The 26,217-nt window shown below is 36.8% G+C and overlaps 1 protein-coding gene across 1 annotated transcript in view; it reads left to right on the top strand.

Annotated features, from left to right (window-relative positions):
- LOC113686800 (leucine-rich PPR motif-containing protein, mitochondrial) overlaps positions 1-26,217 on the top strand; it is a 26,886-nt gene continuing 669 nt past the window's right edge. The window contains exons 1-36 of the mRNA XM_089193631.1: positions 1-398; positions 656-781; positions 1,966-2,087; positions 2,192-2,250; positions 2,467-2,553; positions 2,730-2,768; positions 3,559-3,646; positions 4,496-4,600; positions 5,370-5,409; positions 6,294-6,451; positions 7,195-7,306; positions 7,721-7,758; positions 9,143-9,212; positions 10,049-10,106; positions 11,353-11,425; positions 11,526-11,610; positions 12,397-12,469; positions 14,258-14,285; positions 14,686-14,722; positions 15,188-15,273; positions 15,864-15,950; positions 16,160-16,225; positions 16,643-16,699; positions 17,446-17,541; positions 18,027-18,082; positions 18,690-18,770; positions 19,435-19,514; positions 20,289-20,387; positions 20,724-20,826; positions 21,734-21,864; positions 22,643-22,773; positions 23,296-23,364; positions 24,153-24,240; positions 25,222-25,385; positions 25,835-25,909; positions 26,175-26,216. Of these exons, the coding sequence (XP_089049757.1) occupies positions 32-398; positions 656-781; positions 1,966-2,087; positions 2,192-2,250; positions 2,467-2,553; positions 2,730-2,768; positions 3,559-3,646; positions 4,496-4,600; positions 5,370-5,409; positions 6,294-6,451; positions 7,195-7,306; positions 7,721-7,758; positions 9,143-9,212; positions 10,049-10,106; positions 11,353-11,425; positions 11,526-11,610; positions 12,397-12,469; positions 14,258-14,285; positions 14,686-14,722; positions 15,188-15,273; positions 15,864-15,950; positions 16,160-16,225; positions 16,643-16,699; positions 17,446-17,541; positions 18,027-18,082; positions 18,690-18,770; positions 19,435-19,514; positions 20,289-20,387; positions 20,724-20,826; positions 21,734-21,864; positions 22,643-22,773; positions 23,296-23,364; positions 24,153-24,240; positions 25,222-25,385; positions 25,835-25,909; positions 26,175-26,216 (3,276 nt within the window). The 5' untranslated portion in view covers positions 1-31. The remainder of the gene's footprint in view (positions 399-655; positions 782-1,965; positions 2,088-2,191; positions 2,251-2,466; positions 2,554-2,729; positions 2,769-3,558; positions 3,647-4,495; positions 4,601-5,369; positions 5,410-6,293; positions 6,452-7,194; positions 7,307-7,720; positions 7,759-9,142; positions 9,213-10,048; positions 10,107-11,352; positions 11,426-11,525; positions 11,611-12,396; positions 12,470-14,257; positions 14,286-14,685; positions 14,723-15,187; positions 15,274-15,863; positions 15,951-16,159; positions 16,226-16,642; positions 16,700-17,445; positions 17,542-18,026; positions 18,083-18,689; positions 18,771-19,434; positions 19,515-20,288; positions 20,388-20,723; positions 20,827-21,733; positions 21,865-22,642; positions 22,774-23,295; positions 23,365-24,152; positions 24,241-25,221; positions 25,386-25,834; positions 25,910-26,174; position 26,217) is intronic.

Genomic DNA, 26,217 nt, shown 5'->3' on the forward strand with positions numbered 1-26,217 from the left:
CAGGTTACCAAGCTCCACATGTGCTAACATCATGGCGGCCCTGTTACGACTTGGAGCTGGTAGAGCATGCCGACTTTTAGCAGCAAACGCTATACGTAACCCTTCGATCTACCAACGAAACTTGGCAATTTTACACAAAGAACACATTCTGAAAGCATGTATTCCCAGATTTAGCGCCTCGAGGTACCTGAGCAGTGAAAGCACGGCTAGCGAGGCTGTTGAAGAAACAGCTGAGATCGAGAGAAATTCATTGACCAAGGACTTAAAAGAATTTCAAAATGCACGCGAAAAACGATCCAACGCACCTGTAACTAGATACGATCGGGATAAACGACAGCTAGGAACCATCATTGTCAAGAAAATTCTGTTGAGAACATTTGAGAGTATTCTGCAAAATGGTGAGATCTTAATGTCGCATCGTGGCTTGTGAGAATGATTTCCTTTGCATATTACACTTATCTCTTCTGAGCTCAAGATAGCATAATTTTTTACAGCAGTATTTTTTTCTATGTATCATGACCCAACATTTTCCTCATTTTCACGCGGCTCAAGGATAAATGTACGAAATACGTGCTCGTGAACGTTATGTGTGATCTAGTTTTCGGCGCGTGTTATGTAATTCCTAATTTACGCAAGTTGTTCTTTGTAACCTTAGAGGGCCAACTGACACCGTTACAAGCTTACCAGGTGATACGAAATTGTGGATCGCAGTTATTGTATGAACGACCCGAAAAGAGAGTTGAATTGGCGCACTACATGTGGGACAAGATTATTGAGACAGGTAAATACTGTAACTGTTTGCTGTTTCTTACTCTTCTTCCTGTAACTTAGGGTACGGTCGGATAAATTACGCTGAAAAGTTTGGGCATTATGCTTTTGAGTGTCAACTCTTAAGTTATGCCAAAAATTATGCTCTACGTTTTTCATAATGTGCCATTTAATAATTCAATAAAAACCTTTTAACCCTTCAACTCCCAGAAGTGATTAACATAAAACTTCTCCCTACAATATCCATACATTCTTCAGCAAATAGGTAATGAGAATATTTAAACTTATCAGATAGAAACTGCTATCTTGATCTAGCACCAAGTTCTCACAACTAATAGACAAGGAAATGAGTAGCAGCTAGAGGGGAGAATTAACAATCAGATCTTGGGAGTTAAAGGGTTAACCCCCCTGATGTTAGGAAATAAAGGGTTAAGAGCCCCTCAACCTCTCCTGCCCCCATTTTTACCACCTACATGTAAAACTTTCCAAGAATAAAAAGCTTACTGAAGTTTGGGACACAAAATTTTATGGGATCAAATTTCTAAAGTGTACGCAAGAAAATCAGGCTCACTTTTTAACATTATGCAGGGTAAAGAACTGTATTAAACACAAAAGTTTAGTCATTTAGCCAGTATTATGCTCAACTCCCTGATTATAGCATTATACCAATAATTTTGATTGTGTAGTTTATCTAACCCTGCCTTCAGCTTATGGAGATCACCAGTCTTGTATAGACATGTAGAGCTGATTTCAAAATGTAACATTAGCAACGAATAGTGGATTATTTGCTGGATGATTGCTGTATAGCTACAATGTAGATTCTTTCTGGACAAACTTGACCTTTCTCAATAAGGGTTGGTAAATGGTACCTTGATAATTTGGGTAATCTTGCAAACTTTTTTTTCAGAAATCATTATTATGGTATCAACCCTTTTACTCTCAAGTTCTAATTATTAATCCTACCCTCAAATGCTACACATTTTCTTGTAAATACATGTATGTAAGTTGCAAGAATTTTGTGTTAGATCCAAATACCAGTGACAATTTCTACCTGATAAATTTGAGTGTTCTCATTACCTGTATGCTGGATGACATACGGATATTATAGGGAGAAGTTATATGTATGTGTTAATTACTTCTGAGAGTTTAAGGGTTAATATAAATTTAACTAACTTTGCATCCTTGTTTACTCTACAGGCACTCAACCAGATGAAACATTATACAATGCATTGTTATCTGTGTATGTTCAAAACAGTTACATCTTCAATCCCCTTGAAGTTCTTGAAGAGATGGAGTTGAGGAATGTTGATCCCAACAGGGTGAGAAATTTTGGAATTAGAATTTTTTCTACACTAAATTATTGATGAGTATCAAATTCTGAATGGACATGACAATTTTGGGTATGGTTTTTTTTTTCTTTCAGGCAACCCTGCTATTGCTTATGCAGGGATTTGCAGAAAAAGGAGATGTAGAAGGCACCTTGTGAGTACACAGCTCTGTCAGGAATATGCTTGAGCTTAGCACAAGTGCTATTGGTGACATTTATAAGTTCATTCATTTGAAAGTGCCTTAGATTTCTTAGACAAAGAACCATATACACCCACATAAAAGCTGTGATGATTATATGAATCTTTAAAAATGTAATTTACCAATGTGTTTCATTGTGATGTGAAGCAATTTTTTTACTTTTTTTTGCAGTAAAATGTTAGAGTATATCAAAGATTCCAAAATGCTTCTTACAGAGGAAGTGTATTCAGCTCTTGTCACTGCATATGGTCGCACTGGGTACGTGATAGCCATATTCATTATAATTATGTGGGAGAACCATTGGCCTAATAATTGGTGAGCTGGGAGGGAGACATGATGGTCTTGGGAGTTAAGAGGTTAAAAATATGCACATTTTTGTCTGAGGTAGAAATCTGGTCAGTTCTTGATGAACAGTTGTATTTCTTCCTCTACAGAGACATTGAGAGTGCCAAGGGTGTGTTTGACCTCATGAGGTAAGTGTAAATATTTCCTTCATCCAATGTTCTTGAGCTTGGTTGTCATTAAAAAATGAAAGAGAATTACAGAGTATGTTTTGATTTGAGTAGGAAGCTGAAATGAATTTGCTCTTAGGAAGGGCTAATGCTTGAAATATCAGCTTTGAAGCTCTTTATGGGGGGCAATTTACACTATCATATTCAGTTGATAAAACCAAAGTATCATATGAACTGAGTTATGTTTGCACAAGAAATTTGCCCCAGAACAGTTCGTTGTTTTGTGACTCTCTTCCCTCCCTTAACTGGAACTCTCTTAGACACAATGCATGTTTTCTTAGCCAGACATCAATGTCAGAATCAGTTAAAAAAAATACTTATTTTTTTGTCTTTGATCACAATTCACTAAGCAGCTGATGTAAAATGGTCTGAGAACCATAAGCTTTTTACCAAACACTTACTGGTACTGTTCTCTACACAGATTCAAAGTGCAGTGTTTTGGAGCCTAAAAATTTTGTCAAAATGTTAACCCTTTACACCCTAACATCAGTTTGCATATTCTCCATACTGTTCCCCATACATTTCCTAAGGTGCTGACAAGGAGAATTTGTTTAACAATCAAGAGCTTCTTTAGTAGATGATCATTTCCTCTATTCTTGTTCTTAATGTGTGATTCAACCTTGGATGATATTGTAAGGAAAATTAGATGCTAGTCATCCTTAGGGGTGAGAGGTTTAATAACCAATGCTTCAATTTTGATTTTAAATATAATTAAACAACTTATACAAATTCAAATTTTTTTTCTTCGCAGGGAGAATAAACTGGAGCCAGACATCAACAGTTATACTGCATTGTTAGTTGTTCATGCAGAAGCTGGAAACGTTGAGGGCATAATGGAAGTAAGAGACCATGTTTGATTATGAATTTCTTCCTTTATTATTACCCAAGGATTTTTCAGAAAGATCTTTAACCCTTTAAGTCCCAGATTATAATTCTCCTTAGTGTCAAGCTACAATTCTTATGAAGTTAGTTCAGCGAACTTAGCATTGGATCAACTAATTATTCTCAAAAGGATATTTTTCTTTATTCTCATCACTTTTCTGGTTGATATTGTATTGATATTGTGAGGAGAAATTCTGTCTTGGTCATTCATGGGAGTTAAAGGGTTAACCCTTTCTCCATGTGTTATCCTGCAAATAGATAATGAGAATGTTCAAATCTATCAGGCAGAGGTTGTTATCTTACATGTAATTTCACATCCAATTCTCATAACCAAGTTACTAAAACGTGTATAGCAGCTAGAGGGGAGAATTCACAATCAGATCTTGGGAGTTAATCCTTTAACCCTCAAGAGTGACTAGCATCTACTCTCTGCTTACAGCATCACCCTGAATGAAGCATCAAGAGCAAGAGAATCTCTTGATTGTTAAACAAATTGTCCTAGTCAGCATCTTAACCCTTTAAGTTTCATTAACTTGCCCCAGACATAATTTCTCCTTACAATATCAATACAATATCAAGCAGACAAGTAATGAAAATAGAGAAAAGTATAAATTGGGGGATTATTGGTTGATCCGATTCCAAATTCTCCAAACAAACATCACATAAATTGTATGTTGGACAGTAAGGAGAACTACTCATGAAATCTTGGGAGTTAAGAAAATGTATAGATCACAGTAGAGAGAATATGCATACTGATGTTAGGGTGAAAAGTGTTAAAGGATTAATGTATCTCTCTCCTTTCATAGACACTTCAAGAGATGCAAGAAAATAAAGTTTATCCCAACAAGAGGGTATTTTTAGTGCTGCTGGATACACTTTCAAAGCGAGGACACTCTGCAATTATGAAAGAGGTACACATGTAGCTCTGGCTCAGGTTGTTTGAACTGGGGTTGACATTAATCTAGGATTTTAAGTGTACCTTGCTAATTTGTCAAATCACATACGCCACATGTGAATACAAAAATAATGTTAAGGGTGGAGAGGGAGAGAAAAATTTAATTTGAAATTCAAAAATAAAATAGATTTTATACATGTAAAAGAGCAACTTTGATTCCCATTAGTGATTAACCTGAAACTTCTCACAGTAATATCTATACATTATTCAGGAAATAGGTAATGGGAATATTCAAACTTATCAGCTGGAAGCTGATATCTTGATCTAGCACCAAGTTCTCATAACTAATTTACAAGGAGCTAGAGGGGAGGATTAACAATCACATCTAGGGAGTTAAAGTGTTAAGAGCTAAAGGTTTTGTTGGGGTTTATCTCATTATGACTTGAAATTAATGGGAAAAAATATGCAAGAGAAAAATTATTGCAAAGCTTTAAAACTAAATTAAAAAATTACACAAACCCCTTGTGAGTTTAATTCTGTTTTGAACAACCCAGCCTGTTGTTTTGTATTTTACAGTGAGTATATAATATCAGCTTAAGCATTTCTTCGATTGCACAGTCATGTATGTCTGAAGCATTTTATAAGTGATGCATAAAATTCTGCATGTTTTTTCCAAGTATATCTCAGTTTGTGTGATGCATATTTTAAATCAGTCCAACTTTTAGTTAAATTTATTGTATATTCAATTATCATAATGATTTGTTTTTTTTTTTTTTGCATGAAAGCTCTTAGAGGCACCCCTTGTCATGGGTTTTGTTGAAAAAAGTAAGTATAACTAGCTAAAGATACATACACATGCATTTCATTGTTATTTTTTGAGAGACACTTTACATTTCCTTACACGCACAAGTCATGAAAAGCAACTGCACCTGAAAATGTGGGGGCAGCACTTTATCTAGTACAGTGTATAAACAGTTTTGTTTATGCACTGCTCCAGGGTAGAGAGAGACGAATTTGACTCAGGCAGAGTTGAAAACTGGACTCTTTAACTTTTATATTTTTTCTGTGTCTTAAATCTTTTTCTCTGATGAAGGGCTAACACTTAGGAACTCTCTTTGGTGCCCACTTCATGTTATCTTCTCAGTTGATAAAACCAAATTACCTTGTTGTACCCAAGTGATGCAGCACAATAGTACCTTGAGAAACTCACCCCCTCTATTGATTTGTCTTTAGCTTGTGGTCCAACACACTAATGGTTGACCCTGCATCTCTAACAGCAGGGGTTACACACTTGTAGCAATCAAAATCAAACCATACCCATAATGGTAATAGGACTGAGTGGAGTCCAGTTTGGTCAGTAATCATACAAGTGATTTGTCAATCATGAGTATGATTACAGACAGAATTGGATGAAACGAAGTCTTGTTACCAATTGATCAAAACTATGATAAAATTTGAATATTGGTTATTTATTTTCATTTAAAAAAAAAAACAGTTAACTCAATGAAATGCAAAACAACTGTGCACGCACATGACACATTCTGTCCACTTGCACAGGCATGACATGTTAGCTATCTGTTTAACTGTCCTATTACACTATCCAATTACAAGCATGTTGTGTACAATGTCCTATTAGTTGGGCTGGTGATGATGTCCGACAATTTTGTTGTAGTTTTGTTAACCATTATAATCACCTATGTACTCAACAGACCTGAGGGAGTTTATGATAACAGTAACAACCCGAGGGGAGATAAACACTGCCTTCCTTCTGCTGGGATACATGCCGCAACCGACCAATGCTTTTGGTCAAACTCTGGTTGACAGCAATGAACGTGTTTTGCTTCGAAACACAATCCTATCTGGTCAGGTAAGTACACAGTCACCCCTCTAAATTCCACAAGTGACCAAGACAGAATTTCTCCTTTAAGTATTAATACTTTATCAAGCAGACAGTTGATGAGAATAAAGAAGGGTATCAATCAGGGAGTTAGTAGTTGATCCAACACAAAGTTCTCAGAACTATCATCATAAGATCTGTATGACAGACAACAGGGAGAATTACTCATGAGATCTTGGGAGTGAAAGGGTTAAGGCAATTCCATAGTATTGCATTGCACATCCTTACTGCATGTAATTTCACAGTCACGTAACTACTTGTAGCGCAGGCATGTCAAAAATGCTGGCTTTTTATCGATTGTTGGAGGTCACCAGAGAGATAAATAGTCAATACCTCTTTCTCAGAATTGAGCAATGATGTTCTGTCCATCAAATAAATAAAACCCAATTCTTATTGTAGGAAAAGGAACAATTTTCAGAATATGAATTTAGCAAGTCCAAAAAAATAGAGGTGTTGTGATTTTGTGTACAATCAATTATCTACAAGGTACTACTTCCCCTGAACAAGCTCAGGGACTCATTTTTTTCGAGATTTATTTTCATACAAGATAAACAAGAGATAGGTAAAGTTTGACAAAAAACTCTGTGCAGGTTCTATTTAAGAGGAATGGCTGTGAACACTCAACCAAAACACATTATAATTAAATAAAATTAATGTGTTGTTTAATTTCAACTTTTGTTAATTTAAATATATTTCTGTTTTGATTTTTGTAGGGAATGGATGTTATCATGATCACCATTCGTGAAATGGATAGGCTGGGCATCTTTGAAACAAAGAAACTGTATGAACAAGCATTGGACTTTAGCTACCATGCTAGAAACCCAGGTGAAGTGGATACTTAGTGGATTATATTTTCTGTCTTTAAAATGTAGCTTGAGCCATCAAAATGTAGCTTGAAAATCTTTGTGAAAACTGGAGAATTTTCTGAACTCCAATGCCTAATTTAAGAAAATACCGGGTTTCCTTTCTCGTGATGTTCAGCTTTTTAAAATTGAACGAAAATTCAAAATGGTGAGAGTTTAACTCATTCCAAAATTTTATTTTTTATTAATTTTGATTAAAGCATTTTTATGTTTGATTTTCCTGTGACACAGTAAACATGCACCAATAGTCCAATAGTATATTTATTTACAGTGCCACGTCACACAATGTTTAAAATTTCCCTTGGAATTTTGTTCAACAGAACATTAATTTTTTTACATGTAACTCAAAAATAGCCACTATGTTCTATTTTTTCAGAACTAAGTGTTGTCCTCTTGCAAGAAATGCTAGAAAAGGCAAGTTTTTTATTTCGTTTCCAGTTCGTTTACTCATTTAATATTCTGCCCATTTTTAGTTTTAGCGCAATAATTGTCCTTATTGTTTAGGGTTCTCAGTTGAACCCGTAACCCGTAACACCTGTCACGGGTGTCACAGGTAAGTGTTACGGCTGTCAAAGTGCTTCAACCAGTAGATCAATTCGTCTATCAAATGCAAATAAAAGAACGGCTTTTTGAGTAAATTGCTGGGTAAACTATTGACTGTTAGTTGCTTTCGCAATGTACCTTTCTTCGGTTTTAGTTGTCAAAGTGAATAGCCTTTTTGCAGACCATAGAATAACCGAACAATCGCTTCACGTCTCCGCAACGTTGAATATGGCCGCCATATTGAATTTGTAAATTTGAACCCAGGCCTCTCGCAGATGTCGTCTTTCCACGTGCAAAAACATGGCCGGTTCATTCATTAACAAATATTTGCGCTATCTTATACTCTTTCTCATTTAGATATATAGCAGTTACTGGGTCAGTGTGGCCTTGAGAATTAGTTTTTGTAAGTGGGTGCCCCCATTTGGAGAGGACTGGTCACCTAATAATTATTTCTGTATAAAATGAATTCCATTAACTCAGAAAGCAAAGCATTGTTATTGCAGGTTAATATTTCATTGAATATTGCAGTGTAGTTTTCAGTTTGATAAGAGATAATTTCAACTTTCCGTAGTTCAAAGCCACTGAACAGATTACAAAATGTACTTAAACTTGTTTGGAGAAAATGAGAAAATATGCCCCCAAAATGAAGGAAAAAGCATTTCTGAGCATCTTAAATAAAAAATTTCCCGGGGGAGCATGCCCCCAGACCCCCCTAGCAGCTTGGGCCCTATGGGCCCAAGTTACACGCCCAAAGGACGTGTATATTAGGGTTACGCCTGTAACTACCAAAGCAACGGCTGTACAAAATTCTACTGAGAACCCTGTTATTATTGTAATTATTACTATTTAGTGATAATGATAATTATTATTATTATTTATTTATGATCATTATCAAAGTGCTTTACTTTACATCATCATCATTATCATTATTTCTATTGCTGTTATTATTATCATTATTGTTATTAATAATTATCCCTTTAACTTCCAGACCAAATTTGTATTTCTCCTTACTGTGAACCATATAATTCTTATGATTTAGTTATGAGAATTTAGTATTGGATCAACTAATTATCCCCAAATTGATAGTTTTCTTTATTCTCATCACTTATCTGGTTGATATTGTATTGATATTGTAAGGAGAGATTCTGTCTTGGTCACTCATAGAAGCAAAAGGGTTGTTATCATTGTTGGAGAGGTATTGCAGTAGATAAGTTACCAAGTCTGAACACATTTTATTTTTTTTTTATTTACTTAGGGAATACCAGTACGAAACCATTACTTTTTTCCACCCTTGGCTATTTATGCCAACAGGAAAGACTCTAAAGGTACATATGACAGAGATGGGTAATAAAGGAATAAAAGTTCATTTATGGGCTTGGATGAGTTGCATGCAGGGAAACATCTATGTGTAATCAGTATTTCCCAGTTTGTTTGTTTTCTTAGTTTCTGTAAGGTGAAAGGCAATTGTCTCTAAGACATGATGTTTCTCTGATATCAAGTAAATGCAAACAATAATAATATTGACTAATAACAATAATTAACTCATTATTTTATTGAAAAAATGAAATAATAGTGGTAAAGATAAATCCCTTATTTGCTGGGTTAACATGTACATGTATTTCAAGTGGAGATTTTGCTCATTGCTAACACTAAGCAACTTGCAAAATATTTGCATGTATTTTTTTATTCCAAGGCAACACGTATTGGTAAGTTTCCTTATATGGGGTTTATTTAAGGCCAGAGTCCTATCAAGTACAATACTTTGCAAAACTAATGCAAACACCTGTCAACAAAATTTGACAAAATTCCTAGCTTTTGATTTTGAATGTACTATTGATTGATAGGGTCTTTTCATCCACTGATTTTCACTTCATGATGAGTATTTGATGCAAAATCATCCTATGTTCTTACCAAATACTGTTTAAAAGTCCTATAACTTTCAATCAAATTTTCTCTCAAACTTTGGATGAAAGATCCCTAGAACTAAAAATGCAATATATTGTTTGCATTACTTTTGCAAATACTGTAAATACAGTTAACCAAAAGCAAAAGGGATGTTTGAGAATTATAAGGGTTGCTATTGACAGATATGAAACATTTACAAATGAATGTAACTTGGACATATTTCATTTTTTTTTTTTTGTCATCATTGTTTATTCAGGGGCACAGGATGTCTGTGCACTGATGATGAAGCATGGTTTAACACCAGATGGCAAAATGTGAGTATACTTCAACCCTTTCCCTCCTAAGAGTAAGGAAAAAATAATTTCTCTTTTAATTACAATACACATACTGGTATCTATTCCTTGTCAGTGTCAACACAAAATTTTCACAGCTAAATTCACTTATGCCTTAGAGTTATCTCAGCCAACAAAATGAGGAATTTTACTATTTTGCACAATAGTAATGATGAAAATTGCAAAATGAATTCAGTGAAGCCAATTATGACCCATGTCTACATCAAATTTTCACAGCTTAAATTCACTTATGCCTTAGTTTTATCTCAGCCATCAAAATGAGGAACTCTACTATTTTGGGCTATAGTAATGATGAAAATTGCAAAATGAATTCAGGGAAGCCAAGTATGGCCCATGTCTATATCAAATTCTCACTGCTACAATTTGCTTTAAAATGCCCCAGATTAATCTCAGCTATCAAAATTAGGAATTCTACTATTTTGCACCAGAGCATTGATGAAAATTGCAAAATTAATTTAGGAAAGCCAAGCAAGACCCATTTGAAAGCTACAAAATTATTTATAATCCTTAAATCCCTTAGAGGGACTGGCATTCAATTTCCCTCACAATGTCCCCCCTCTGAATCATACAGTAAGGTCAAGAGAATAAAGGAAGTGATCAACAACTAACGATGCTCTTGATCGTAAAACAAATTCTCCTTGTCAGCACCTCAAGAAATGTATAGAGAACAGTGTGGAGAATTTGCATGCTGATGTTAGGGTGTAAAGGGTTAGGTTCCTAACAGTAGCTTCAGTATCTACATGTAGCAAAACTACATACAGTGTAATGTACTACCAAATGTATTTCTTACAAAACAGAGACATGTACAATGTCATCTATTTTCCATTTTATTTACAGCTTCTTTGCAAACATTGTGGTTAAGTTGGCTTGCTAGGTCATTTAGTGAAACTGGAAATCATTCATTACTTTTTAAAGCCTTTGCCTCCTTAGATCTAATTGTTAATTCTCCCCCTTTAACTGCTGCACCCTTCATTGTAAATTGGTAACAAAAATTTGGGGAAAGATTAAGAAAGCAACTTCTACTTGACAAGTTTGAGTATTCACATTATCTACATGAAGCTTTGCTAGATAATGTATGGATATTATCAGGAGAAGTTACATTTTAATCAATTCTGGGAGTTAAAGGGTTAAATGGTTGTTTTAGTTCTCTTGGCAAACTTTCCATTGTTTTAGGCCATTAACTCATGTTTCTTTTTTTTTCTTGTAGTTTGAAGTACTATGTAGAGTCATTAAATGAATCAAGTGAAAAAGATATCCAAGCAGTAATTACCTTATCTGAGGTAAAGTAAATAGATAAATATTAATTTATTTGAAATTAATTAGAATGCTATCTTTACTCAAAATTTGTTTTTCATTTAATGTCAGTTGTATTATTCCTAGGGTTTGCCCACCACCAGATATACAATTACAACCATTGCTCAACTGTTTATGATGATTGGTCATTTGGACAAGGTGGAAAAGACCAGTAAGTAGGGAATGCACATGAATGGCACTTTATGATGCTAACAGAATTTCAGTGAAGAAATGGTTTTCTTGGAGGCTTAGCTCTTGAAACCAGGGGTAAAAAAAGGGATATAAAACCTGCCAATACATGATTTAAGGTCAGATATATGTGTTTTATAAGAGAAAGCATACTGTGGTTTGAAATGACTCCTACTTGTAAAGTCTGTTTGCAAGCCTGTTAGTCCACTCAGCGTGAGGTTATCCAGGTTTACAGTGTAGGACCAGGAGCATTACTGTACTCCCGCCTGGATGGGATGCTAGTCCATCACAAGGTTACCCCCCACCCTGCCTGTACCCATTTACACTTCAGGGTAAAGAGAGGCACTGTGGGAGTGAAAGTGTTCTGCTCAAGAACACAACAAATTGACCCAGCTAGGTCTAGAACCCAGACCTCTTGACCCAAAATCCAATAGACTGACCATCAGGCCACGGTGTCTCTCCAACTCCTACTTAACCCTTTAGCTCCTAAGAGTGACTAGCATCTAATCTCTCCTTACTTTGTTCCCCCTGAATCAAACATGAAAGTTAGGAGAATAGAGGAGATGATCACCAACAAAAGCAGCTCTTGATTGTGACACAAATTCTCCTTGTCAGCCTCTTCAGAAATGTATAGAGAACAGTATGGAGAATCTGCATACTGATGTTAGGGTGTAAAGGGTTATTATTACATGAATAATGATTATTATTCTAATTATTATCATATTATGTTGCCCTTTAACTTATATGAAGTCATATTATTTTGTTCTAGTTGAATTAGCTGAGAAAGAGGGTGTCAATCTTGGAGCTATAGCGATGGCTTTTGAAGGATATATCCTTTCAAAGTAAGTCTCAGATAATGATTTTGGAATAACATTTATGCAGAAGCTTTTATTTGTGTAAATTTTGCAATACAATTTTTAATACACGGAGAATTATGGTGGGTTTGATTACTGAAGTGAAACACAATAATATTGAATGAGGAGAAAAAATATGCTGCATATTACATTATGGCTGCAGAAGGAATCTTATTGATTGTAATCTGCAATTTTTTCGGTTTTGAGATCCATTTGAGTAAGTGGCCCTCAAGTTATGTAACAAGGAATTTTTTTGTGCATAAATTGGAAAGGTCATTCATCGGAAATGAACTTCTAATTATGCACTTGGCTGGCTTGTGGCTGTTTTAACCGTTAATTCCCAGGATCTGATTGTTAATTCTCCCCTCTTGTTGCAACACATTTCTTTGTAAATTAGTTGCAAGAATTTGGTGTTAGATCAAGATAACAACTTCTACCTGATACATTTGGAAACTCTCATTACCCGTTTCCTAGATGATGGATGGATGTTGTTGGGAGAGTTACATGTAAATCACTTCTTTTCACTCCTAAAATCTCATTAGTAATTCTTGTTATTGTCTGGCATACAATTCTTACAATGATACTCTGGTGAATTTGGTATTGGATCAACAAATAATCCACTAACTGATACTTTTCTATATTCTCATCACATGTGTTTTTGATTTTGTATTGATTGTAAGGAGAAATTCTATCTTGGTCATTCATGGAAATTAAAGCGTTAAAAACTCTTGCAGTCAGCACAGAAAAGAGCCCAATGTCACTGTTGTTGTATCTCCTCTACACTAATCTCTTTATTAACACAAACTAACACCAACTAATAGAATTGGAATTTAACCCTTTAACTCACAGATCAAATTTGTAATTCTCCTTTCTGTCAACCATACAATTCTTATAATGTTACTTCAGAGAATTCAGTATTGTATCAACTAATTATCCCTAAATTGGTATCTTTCTTTCTTTCTTATTACTTATCTGGTTGACGTTGTATTGATATTGTAAGGAGAAACTCTGTCTTGGTCGCTCATTGGAGTTTAAGGGTTAACTTGACTCAAGCCAGACTTTGGCCAATTGAACAATTGGGAACAAGTATCGAAAAAAATAGTACAAGTTTGAGAGTATGAGGTAGTATGAGGCCTTCAATAGCTTTTGTATGTGCAATATTTAGACAGGCTGGCAATTTTGGCATAACACTTTAACTCCCATGAGTGACCAAGACAGAATTTCTCCTTACAATATCAATACAATATTAAGCAGTCATGTGATGGGAACAGAGAAAAATATAAATTAGGGGATTATTAGCTGATCCAATACCAAATGCTCCAAACAAACATCATAAAATTTATATGGCAGACAGTAAGGAGATTAACTAATGAGATCTTGGGGGTTAAAGGGTTAAAACTGGTTTACAAAGCCAGACCATGAACCCACAGCTACGTTCCCTGCTCTTTGGGAGAGGTGGGTGGGTTCTTTAACATCGCCTGCTAACCAGTACATAGAAGATCTAGGAGACGGAGCTTATGGTTTATTGTCCTTAAACAAGAAGACTAGAATGTCTAACCATTTGCAGATGTCAGCACAAGGCAGCACATTCTCTTCAGTTCTTTGAAGACCCTGAGTGTTTGTCCGGTTTTACACAATGCTATATGTAGTCGTGTACTTTGATGCTGCCTACATACAAATGTTCACTCTATTCTCACTAAACTTAAATGTTACATTATCTTTAATTTGTTTTTTATTCATTATATTTTTGTATATTTTTACTTTTGCCTTGTCTAGAGCATTTGATCCTAAAGAAGCAGTGAAGGTAAAAAATAAGTGATATTGCTATACTGTATGGTTACTTTGGAAAATTGTATTCTTAATGAAATCTGGAATGGCAATGGATTCCTTAATTCCTCTTGCAGTAATTGAAGCAAATAATTTAAATTAAAACTGTCCAATCAGAGCTGGCAAATGCTCTTCTGATTGGCCCTTGTGATTTCTTTGGTTCAGGTTTTTACCGTTCAGACAAAAGGCTCTTTATCTACTTTTTTTTCACTCAGAAAGTCAGTGTTGAGCAAAAGCAATTGAACTTAAACCATGCCAGGTCCCAAGAAGGTTATGTGAAGCTTTTCAACAGAGCTGACGAGGATCTAATCTTTTTGCTACACTGACATTTTATTAAATTACTACAATCCTTTACTCTTAAACTTTCCTTTTCTTAGATTCTTGAGATGCTTGACAAAAAGGATATTACAGCAAGTAAGTTAAACTTCTGAATTATTTTAGTTAAATTAGTGAAAATTTTGTAGCTTTTTTCGTAGAGTTCAAGAAATAATTTGAAAATATTTCCATGTCTGCGATGTCTTTGTTTAAACAATAGCTGCGTGTCAAGTGCTTTGTCCTTTGCTATTGTTTTGCGTGTGATAATTAAATCGTTGTAATAATTTAAAGTTATTCGATCGTCTCGATCCTTAATTCTCGATCTTCGATCCTCGATACCCGATACTCGATACTCGATACTCGATTCTTGAACCTCGATTCTCGATTCTCGATCCTCGGTTCTCGGTCCACGATTCTTGATAGCTTCGAGGATCGAGGATCGAGTATTGAGTCGAGATTGTCAACTTACCTTTGAGCGCTGTATTCCTCATATCACCCCAACTTTTAGCCATGTTTAATGATGAACTTGTTATAAACCGTAAGTTTTCTCTATACTGATTTCAGCGAAAAGGATCTTGGAAAGATTAAGGCAAACAGACCCTGATTCAGCCGTGGAAGATGCAACTTTTGTGAAACTTATTTTAGAAGCTGTAAGTTAAATTAAAGTTTAGTTATGACATAATGGCTGGAACAGCTGTGTCATGTGGTTTTTTTTTAACAGTCTTACTTTGTCAGCCACAGACTTACACTTTTTACCTTGTTAAGCAAATTGAATAGTAGAACAGCAAAGTATTGCCCAGGAGCTCTCACCAGAGTGGTCATTCAGTAGAGTTTCATAACACAGCGGTAAAACGCCGGGCATGCGCACAGGGATGAATTCTGGTCGGCCGTGCGCCAATTTCCTGCGCAAAATTTCAAAGAAAAACGTAAGAAACAACCGCTGAATAGATTCCATGTTGCCTTTCATCTGTTCAGCAATAGACGACAGATGAAGTCAACACATTTTGACGTCTTCATTGATTATTTCTACTCAGACTCGTGGTAACATGGAATTTAAGTGTTTTATGTCATAGAACAATAAAAATTTTTAATGGAGTCGTCATCTATGCATTTGTTTTCAATAGATCATGAATGAGAAGCAATCTAACTGCATTCGCAATTCATCTCATTAGACATGTAATTTTTCATTTACCAAGGTTTAGAATGAATTTACTCATTGTACACTGCCTTTTCTTTGTAGGGTCTGTCTCATCATCTGGAATCTCAGACTTATACACTGCTGATGCAACAGTTGGCGGAATTCAAATTGTCTCAGGAATTTTATGAAGTAAGTATTTTTCGAGGTTTAAGGGCGGATGATTGGTTCATTTGTACTATGTGGTACAAAATACTCGTCTCTGATTGGCCGTATACCATAGTGCGCCTGTGTACAACTGTAATGAATCTCATGAACCGTTAAATGGAAGCCAGTCCAGGAGTTTCTGATGATAATTCAACAGCAGTGACATGATGTTGGTTTTTCTTTTTTCCATTCAGCTTCTACGAGTTATGAAGGAGTACGAGGTACCACTCACTTTTCATCAGTACAGGCCGATGTTACGGGTAAGCGACGAGGAAAATCAAACACTCTGATTCAGTGTAAATGTAGAAAGTACAGCGGCAAGATTAATGAGAAACGTTTGTTGCGTTGATAGAATAAGAAAGACGACAACATTTGAGCTCAGTGATGAAATAAGGAAATAAGCCCCAGGAAGAAACCTCGTAAAAATTGAGGCCTTGAGGACAGAGTGGTCATTCGCGCAAGGTCTTAAACTTTCTCGTAGGCGAAGAAACGCTTGTGCTGCATTTCCAACAGTTAGAGGGTGTTTGTGGGCTAGATGTTATTCCGCGATTTTTATTTTAGGCCATATCTGTTGTATAGAATAAACCGAACTGTAAAACTGTGAACAGAACATCGGCGGCTTTTAAGCCTCTTAAATAACTCAAAGAGGATGTAACTTGCTTATTTGACATGTGTAGATTATGGCTTTTGATGGAAAAGCAGAGGCAGCACAATTTTGCTTCGATAAGCTCAAGGTATGAAACATGAGTTGGTTTCTTGGTAGTAAGCTTTGTCAATGTGTTACTTTTAATGAAGTACTCGAATTCAGTTTTACGAAATACTGAGAGTGCAAGGTATTTTCGACTGTAGTCTTATGTAAAAATACCTTTTGTTTGTATCAAGGATGTTCAAACAGGCTTCATTATGGACAATGTGTAGTAAAAATGCTCTCCTGCAGAAAGATATTAGGAAACTATCAGAAGTTCGATTGTGTGTTCTGATTTTTTCCCCAACCGAGTTGGAGATGTGAATTGCCTACTGTAGAGAGTTTCTGTAGCTGACGCTTCAAGTAAAGCTAATGCTCGAAACTTCAGCTTTATCAAATCAGTTGATAAAACCATATTGATTTTTTCTACCCCACCGATGCAGCACCAAAGTTTCCATAGAAAAAAAAACGATTATTAAATTTCAACCTGACACTGACATTTAAAAAGATCAGAACCAAGATCGTTCAAGAGACACTAGTTAGTTTATTTTGCTTTTCTCGGCATGTTAGCATGTACTGCGAGGGGTCTAATCAGCCCCATTAACTGGAGTTGAAATAAAGTTACTTACTTTTACTTTACTACCATTTAGCTAGTTTAGATGGAGGATTGACGAAAGATTCTTAGAGCAAGTAATATTAACGCAAAAGTTTAACAACAGCTTAATGTAGAGTTTTTGCTTGTATTGTTTTTTCCACGTTCCTTACAGCTTTCTTGAATGTTTTATTTGTTGTTAGGAAGAAACTGAGCCAAGCGGTCTTGATTACTGTCGGTTGATTGAGGCTTATGGCAGATGTCCCGATAAAGGCATACGCGGAGGATTAACAGACGAGGTTTGAAAAAAGTTTATTTTGAAATTTGTTGTTGGTACCGTAAAGGCGGGAGTGGGATGCATAGTCATGTCCAAGAGGAGTGGCACTACGCTTAGTAGTATTAGACCACTTGTGCACGAAACACCGGGAATGCACAAGGGGATCCATTTGAGCCAGTCCGCGCCAATTTCCCGTGCAAAATTTAAAGGGAAACAAAGAAACAACCGCTGTCACACAAAATTTGAGAGAAAATTGAAAATTTCTCACAAATCATTCTTAAGCGAGGAAATAGAAAACTCAAGACTTCGCGCACTGACCATCTCCGTAGAGATTTTCTCAGGCAGACGTTTCGAGCGTTAGCCCTTCCTAGCTCTGACAAATTATATTTTAACACCCTATTTTGTTATTTAGTACACTGTTTCTTTTGAACTGCTGTTTTAGGTCTTTTAAATTATTTTATCTAGTATGCATAAGGTGATCATGTTTATTTATTTTGTTTTTTGCAGAAAGCAATAAAGAAGATCAAGGATTTGTACGGGGAACTCTCTTTCAAAGCGGTGAAGTGAGTATATGTAATCCCAGTATGGCGCTGTTCACCGTCTCTCTCTTTCTCTTTCAAGATCTCAGTATCACTTTTCGGGAACATCTGCTGAAAGGTGTTATAATGCCAGCCTCATGCATCTTATGTTTAATCCAAAAATAGCCCCTTGATTCTTCAAGGCTCATTTCTGACCTAAAATACATGTAGCATAGTGACACTTGCTCATTTTATCGGTAACCAACCAATTATTCAAAAATATATATATCTATAAATGAGCTTAACAATAGATTCCATCATCAGTGGAATCACAGATGACGTCAGTGGATCACAGATTACGTCAGTAGATCACAGATGACGTCAAAATAGTGAGAGAACAAAAGTTGCACGCCAAGCGTAGCCAAGTTTGAACAATGTTCTTACCATATTGTGACGTTATCTGTGTTCTTACTACTGGACAGACCCACGGCAACATGGGACTAATCTGTGTTACATGATGAAAAAAGGCAAAATGTTAATGTTTAAGTCATCTGCGCTTCCACCCTTCAATCCATCATCAGTGAGAAGCAATCAAAATGCGTGTAAAATCTAGTGAGGTTTTCTTTTTGTTCCCCTCTCTTACTTCATGTAGATTGACAAAGTTTGCCAAGGGTGTTGTTTACACCGCTTTCCTGAGATCGGGTGATGTAGAGCAAGCAGAGGAAATCAAATCGTACGTAAACTGAAGTGTCCAGTAAGAATCTTGCTGAGTAATTTGTAATTTGGTGTCAAAAGTAACTCAGGGTTATATTCGTTTTGCTTTACGTTGCTCTGTGGTTTGTATAACAATCTCGTGCCTCCCTCTCCGTCAGTTTATAGAGCACAGCGGTCGAACGTCGGGCATGCGCGCGCCAATTTCCAGCGCAGAATTTAAAAGGAAAACATAAGGAATTACCGCTGTTCGGAAAAGTAGGCGAAAGATAATTGAAACGTTCATAGAAATCTGTTATAGGAAAAAATTAGTAAGGAAAGGGAAAACTCGTGATGATTTGAACACAGAGTTTACTAAAGTGCAGGTATCCTGTTGATGTACTGTTTTGTTCTGAGCTTTACCAACAGTTGTACGCTTCCAAAACACACTGACTCCCTTGTGTGTGTGGTTGTTTGCAACTCTTGGGAGAAAACTTGGCTCTGACAGCCTGAAAGTACGCCACCTAGGCATTAGAAGGTCCGTGCATGTGCAGACGTCTGACCGCTGTGTTTCCATTGTCCTATTAGGGCTCAAATTGTTGGTGGTGATAAATGATCACTACAGTTCTAAGTGAGTTCGCCCTTAATCTGAGATGTTCCTTTGTGGCATGCTCTGTTTTTTTTTCTTCTTTTTTTGTCTCTGACAGTATTCATGGTGAGGGGTACCCCGTGTTCCTTGTTACAAATGAATTTATGAAAGCATATGCAGAACGCGGAGATGTGAAAAGTAAGCCTTTTACTTGTGAGCGTACATTTAAAATGTGTGAAAGCGGTGGTCGATTGCTCTTTCGACAGTTGACATTGCAGAGGGGCACTGGGTCTGACTCCAGAGCCTGAACCATTTTTTAAATGTCTTTTGCAACTGGTTACTTTTTAAGCCTGAAGCGCTATCAAGCCTTTACCTGTCCGGTTTTCCTTTCCTCTACAAAAACCAGCAATTTTTTTTTTTATTGAATACTTGTGCAATTAGACAGTTTTGCAATTCTTAGACTGTAGCGGGTAATTTATGATACCACAGTGGCCTTCATGTACACTGTATGATGGTCGCTGACAAGTTCTTTGCTGTCTTTACTGTGTCTGTTGGACCCCGTATTTGCATTCACATTCAAGTCGTTTTTGGCACATGTTTACTTGGGCAGAAGGTCGAGGGTTCAAGCCACGTCTCCTTCATTTTGATGTTAAAGAACCCACGCACTTCTAGAAAGGTGTAGCAAACGTAGCTACCGGTGTTGTGGTCTGGCCTTGTCATTGTTTATAAAAGCCACCATTTAAACCAATGTTAAAGCTGGGCTGGGTGAGCCTGTCTAAATATCGTGAATAAGTAAATAAAGAAAGGAAATGAATTAATAAATATATCGTTTGAGGGTTGGATTTGAAAGCAGTTATTCTAGGGTAACGAGCCATTTTTGTTGTGGGGCCTATAAAAGCTTATTGCCTTGTGAAATATCTATGAGAACAGATTCCATTTGATGAGGAATATGTTCAATGTATACTCTTTCAGAAACGCTGGAGTACTTTGAAAGGGTAAAGGAAATATCCACAAAAAAAGATCTGCCTCCATTTGTCTACAATCAACTCGTGTATTGCTACAGACTTCATGGTAAGTGACCTTTCGATGTTATGAAAGAATATTTCTTTTTTTATTGTAGAGAACGACGGGACGGGGTAGGACTTGCTTGAATTTGAGAGTAGAAACCCCTTCTTCCCCCCTCCCCTCCCCCCCTTTTTTTGCAGGTTTTCGAAATTGATCCAAGGCTATGACTTAACTATTTGCGAAGGCCAATATTATTTCCATCATCAACTCAGTTGTCATGCGCAGATTATCTTGTAATACCCCTTCCCCTCCCCCCCACAGAAGCAACTTCACAGTTTCTTTAAAAACTTACCCCTTCATGACTCATTTGGTTTGTAAGGTTTCTGGTTTAATTTTTCCAAGGTGATACAGATTCTCAGATGAAGGTGCTGGCGGAAATGGAGGAAAAGGGAGTGCGAAAACTTCCGAAAACCTTCTCCTCGGTTATGTTCTCTTTCTGCCAGAAGTGAGTATGCTCGTGTTGGCCTCTTCAGTTTTTGTTTGTTTGGCTGTTTCCATGCGCATTCATTCGCAGTGTATCTGCAGAGTGCACATGCTTGAAGGGATCAGCAGGTCAAATAAAAGATTGGAATTTCTTTGTTGATTCTAAAGCATATTTCGTAATGGTGTGTTTATACCGTTTAGTTAAGGAGGCTTGATGAGGCTCGTACTGTAGCTTGGGAGTTAACTCTGGTAGCATCAGAGCACATTTCGATGGAGTGTCTTAAAAACTAAACGTAGATTAACCCTCTAAACCCTTTGAGTGGCTAGCGTCTAATTTCTCCGCACAATATCACTCCTGAATCACATATTAAGGTCATGAGAATAAAGGAAAATGATCACCAGGGAAGGAACCTTTTGATTGGCAAACAAATTCTCCTTGTCAGCACCTTAGGAAATGTATAAAGAACAGTGTGGAGAATGTGCATACTGATCTTTGGGTGTAAAGGGTTGACGCAACAGCCATCAGAGAGGAAAAATATCAAAAGGAGCTAATGAGAACTCAAAGAAAAAAGTGTTAAATTATCGGGAAAAAGCGAGTGATCAAGTCATGGTTGGTTCTAGTTTTAAATCTGATTGGTTGAGAAAGGCGCCAGTGTTTTGGGCCAGTCACAGAGCGTGTCAAAGTAGGAGCAAAGAAGTCCTGGGTAACTTTCAACTCAGGTGAAAATTGTTTCATTGAAGGGTGCTTGCTCTCCTGTTTGTGTCATACTTACTCGTGACCTGAAAAAAAATTAAATTTATCTTTATTTCTGAGGCTCTTGATTTCATTTCTGGCGTGCATTTTATGATTTCAGGAAGATGTTAAATTTCAGTAGCTTGTAGAAAATTTTGCATCGGTCACTATCGTGTTTGAACTTTTCTTCCCACAGGGGTGATGTCAAGTCTGCATTAGAAATATTTGGACAGGCCAAGGAAGAGGGTCCTTTTGTTTCACAGGGCAGTGCACTGAGGCTGTTAAACACCATGGCCAAAACGGGTCAAACAGAAAAATTTGATAGTGGTATGTTAGCTATTCAACGTTGATCTCCACCATCACAAAATGTAGAATAGAATTTCACTACTTATCACGTTCAGGGAGTTAAAGGAACAACCTGATCATAATTTGAAAACTTTCTTCCACTTAGCAAATATTTCGTTTATTGGTACCGCCATTTTGAAAACAAACAAACAAACAAACAAAACAGCTGAGTAACCTGGCCACTGCTGAAGGTATTGGAGTGAGAAATGGCTTCATGTAAAGCGCCTAATTATTCATACAGATCGACAAGAAGTTTCATTAAAAGGATAATGACTTGGTTACGTCATAGGAAATCTGCAAGGCTTCTAAGGAAGAAAAGCAACGATGATGATGATAATTTCAGGAGGATTTTAATAGAACATTATTGTTATTATTATTATGGCAGTATAAAACATCTGGATGCCCAGGTCGTAAGCACGATGGTTGGACAGCGTGAGCCGTAGCCAACTCCGTGACGAAGACTAAAACCAATATAATAAAAATTTACTAAAACCTAAATTGTTAAAGATATGTAGACCCAATAGGATTCTTACTTATGAAAATGGGAAGAAGTTCCCATGACTGGAGCATTCAAAATTAACCTTTTAAGCTATTATTATCGTTATCATAAGATTTATTATTATTATTATTATTATTATAATTATTATTATTGTTATTACTATTATTATTATTATTACTATTATTATTATTATTATTATCATAATTATTATTACTAACATTTTTGTAATTTTATTGAAATTATTGTTGTTGATTTATTCAGTTTTGGAAGACTGTCTTCACCATTCTGTGAAAGCAGTTGAAATTCCCACCGAAGCCCGAGAAATGATCAGAGGCCTAGTATTTGCTTGCGTGCATGCTGGAAAGACGGATCTTGCCTTGAAACTCATGCTGGTGAGTTTTTCGTTTCACTTTGTCATTCTCTGAGAAGATCTCTCAATATCGACCACTTAACTTTGGCTACGCCCTGGGTCAAGATTGATGGGTATTAGTAGGAGGACTGTCCTTGTTCTTCCCAGTTGGAAAGAGATGAAAGGACTGGGAGAAAAAATCTCAGCTCGGCAATGGACGTTTTAACCACCAAAACGCAAGCTTTTCAGGTCCTTTTAATCTTTTTTTTACAATTTCCTAGTTGTCCTCTGCAAAATAGCAGAATGAATTCACGAACTCATGCGTAGTCTGAGAACAAGCGCGATCAAGCGCAGTGTTAAATGTCCTCGTTTCTATTTCAAGCACAATGCTACCTTTCCACGTCATGCTGATGAAAAGATCTTGAGCCTTGAGAGACGTTCAACATGCAGAACTCCTCGCGAACCTCAGAGCAGAAATTGAAATAGAACTCCAGTTCTTAATCAATTTTATCCTTGTCATCACTGTCTTGGTCTCTCAAACCCATGAATTTACTTTTTTTTGTAGGAAAATGATGTGTTCCTGAATGCAAACACACTTTTGAAACCTGCGAGATCCGCCGGCTGGAAAGGAGAGGTAAACATCCTGCATGCCCTCACAATTAAGATAGACGTTCGTAAACCATGGGCTGGAAGCGGCTTAAAATTATGCGCAAACTTTTTAATTCTGCTCAGTTTAAAAGTTCAAGATAACAGCTTTTAAGAGCACCTGAATCTCCCCACAACAACAGGTAGAACTTGATTAAAAGTAAAGGGTTATCGAACATCGGGACACAAAATTTTAATGGATCAAATTCCTCAAGGGCAAACAATCGTAATAGGCACACTGTTGACAGACAGTGCTAAGGCTGCAGAATTTCTCTTATGTTGAACTGTTACCTCAAGGGAATTGTTTAGGGCCGGGTCGTTCAAAGCTGGGTTAAGATAACCCAGGGTTAGTGTGAAATTTGATTCAGATCTGGAAGCTTTAAAAGAAAATTCAATTTAAATCTTTGGATCAATATCAGTATCTGGGCAATTTACCACCGACCCCTCCCCTAACCCAACAATAATCAATTGATGACAAGTTAAGGTTAATGTTGGGTCAGGGGAGGGGTAGGCGGGCAGTTGCCCAGATACTGATATTGATCCAAATCTTTTTCTTACAATTTGATGACTGAATGTTCTCAAAAGAGTAGAGAAAAATTTCTCAAAAAGGTTTTTAAACTAAGAAATAAAGAAACTTGGACTGAAATTTAACCCTGAGTTATCGCTAATCAGCCTTCCAACAACCAAACCCAGAAGATTTTAACCGTTGTGCTGGCATTGTACTTGATGTTCTGAAGTCAACAGAAGTTCTGTCGTTTTAATGATCTGATTTGTTAGGTGCAAGCTCTGTTGAACGCCATAGAATTTTTGAAGGAAAACAACGTCAGCCCCAAAGAGATGTATTTTCATCTGATAAGGGCTCATGGTGAGTGAGAAGAACATTGATTTCTATTAGTGTTCACTAAATGAATTCCCCGTACAATTTTAAACAATGTCTGGCAAACCAGTTATGAGAATTTTAAAAAAATCTGAACTAGGAGGTATGGCCCTAACTTAACGCAAAGTGTTTGATGGTCGGCAAAAATGGCATGTATGGTTATTTTTTGAGGAGATTTGAGCCTCATACCTGGGCAGTGGAAGGATTAAGTCGAGTTTCCAGTTGCCTTTTATTTGGCTCATGGAACAGTTTTTATTTTGGTTTTAACCCTTTCACTCCCAAGATCTCATTAGTAATGTTATTTACTGTCTAACATACAATTCTTATGATGTTAGTTTGGGGAATTTGATATTGGATCAAGTAATAATCCCATAATTGATATTTTTCTTTATTCTCATACCTACCTGCCTGACATTGTATCGATGTTGTTAGGAGAAATTCTGTCTTGGTTACCTGGGGGAGTAAAGGGTTAAATTATATTTTTCATAGTTTGTTTGGTAAGGAGATGGAGGTCAATTTAATACATGCGAAAAGGATATATCAATTATAAACTTTGAGGAAAGTGACCTTTAGCTTGTGAAACAGTTTCATTTAAAGAAGTGATAAGCATTGCCCAAAAAGTGTTTCTCGTAAGAGTGTAAACCAGGCTCAACGGTGTCCCCCTCTGAAATTCCTGGGCGTCAAATTTGATGGTCAACATCTCAACAGGTAACAAAAAAGACAGCCTATTAAATCCGCTCTTAGGAACTCTGGGCACTGTGATTGGTAAATTGAGGAGGATTTGTGCTGTTGTACAGCTTGCTAAACATTTAGGGCTGTTTTAAATGCCAAAATCTCTCGTTATTAATTTCAGCCAAAAATCGTTTCATGCGCTTCTTGTGGTAGTCATGAATCTAGGAAAAGGTATTTTTAAACAAGCCCCGCTCTGCATGTTCATTAAAGACGCGTTGCGTGCCTATCTTATTTTAGACTTCCACCGTGACGTGGACGCTATCAAGGCAGTTTACAATGAGGTGGTTGAAGAAGGAATGGAGATGAGTGCATATTTCCATGAGATGTATAATCATATTATGATCAAATATTCTGAGAGATTACCTTCCAGTGAATATAATCAAACAGCGTCAGCCACCCAGGTAAAAGATTACATTTTGTGTACTGAACTCTCTTGAGGTGCTCGTCATATCGAATTCGCAAAGGAACTTTCTGGTTTCGTTTTTTCTGTCCGTTTGAAGGATCCCATGGTGGTCACACTAGTCTAACCTCGCCATGGTGGTCACACTAGTCTAACCTCGCCATGGTGGTCACACTAGTCTAACCTCGCCATGGTGGTCACACTAGTCTAACCTCGCTATGGTGGTCTCGCTAGTCTAACCTCACCATGGCGGTCACACTAGTCTAACCTCACCATGGCGGTCACACTAGTCTAACCTCGCCATGGTGGTCACTATAGTCTAACCTCGCCATGGCGGTCACACTAGTCTAACCTCGCCATGGTGGTCACACTAGTCTAACAAAGATGGTGGTCTTAAAGATACAGGGCTTCAAAACTGAATTTCTCTAACGCAGATGTTTTTGTCACTAGACTGAAATTGATGTGGATGACGAATCTGACTCTTCAAGTGACGAAGAAGGAGCCCATATTCAGGAGTTTGAGAGGGTAAGCAACAAATATATTAAAAGAAGGAACTCATAGATTGATGAACGCGAATAAAAACCGCTGGCTGCCTTGCGCTCAGTTTGAAGTAGCATACTTTTATTTAAGATCAGATCGTTTTGCTCATGGGTTAGGCACTTCACATCTCAATATGCCTTCGTCTAAGCAGAGGTATAAATGTGTGGCAGTGAACTATCAGGTAAACCTGAAAGAATGCAGGAGGGTAAATATTTAAATCTCAGTAACATGCCTTTGTTGTTGTTTTTAGGAAACGCCCGACTCTGAAGACTCTAATAAAGACAATGTCGAGG

The sequence above is a fragment of the Pocillopora damicornis genome, chromosome 14 (genome assembly GCF_964200805.1).
Source record: "Pocillopora damicornis chromosome 14, jaPocDami1.2, whole genome shotgun sequence".
Taxonomy (NCBI): Eukaryota; Metazoa; Cnidaria; class Anthozoa; order Scleractinia; family Pocilloporidae; genus Pocillopora; species Pocillopora damicornis.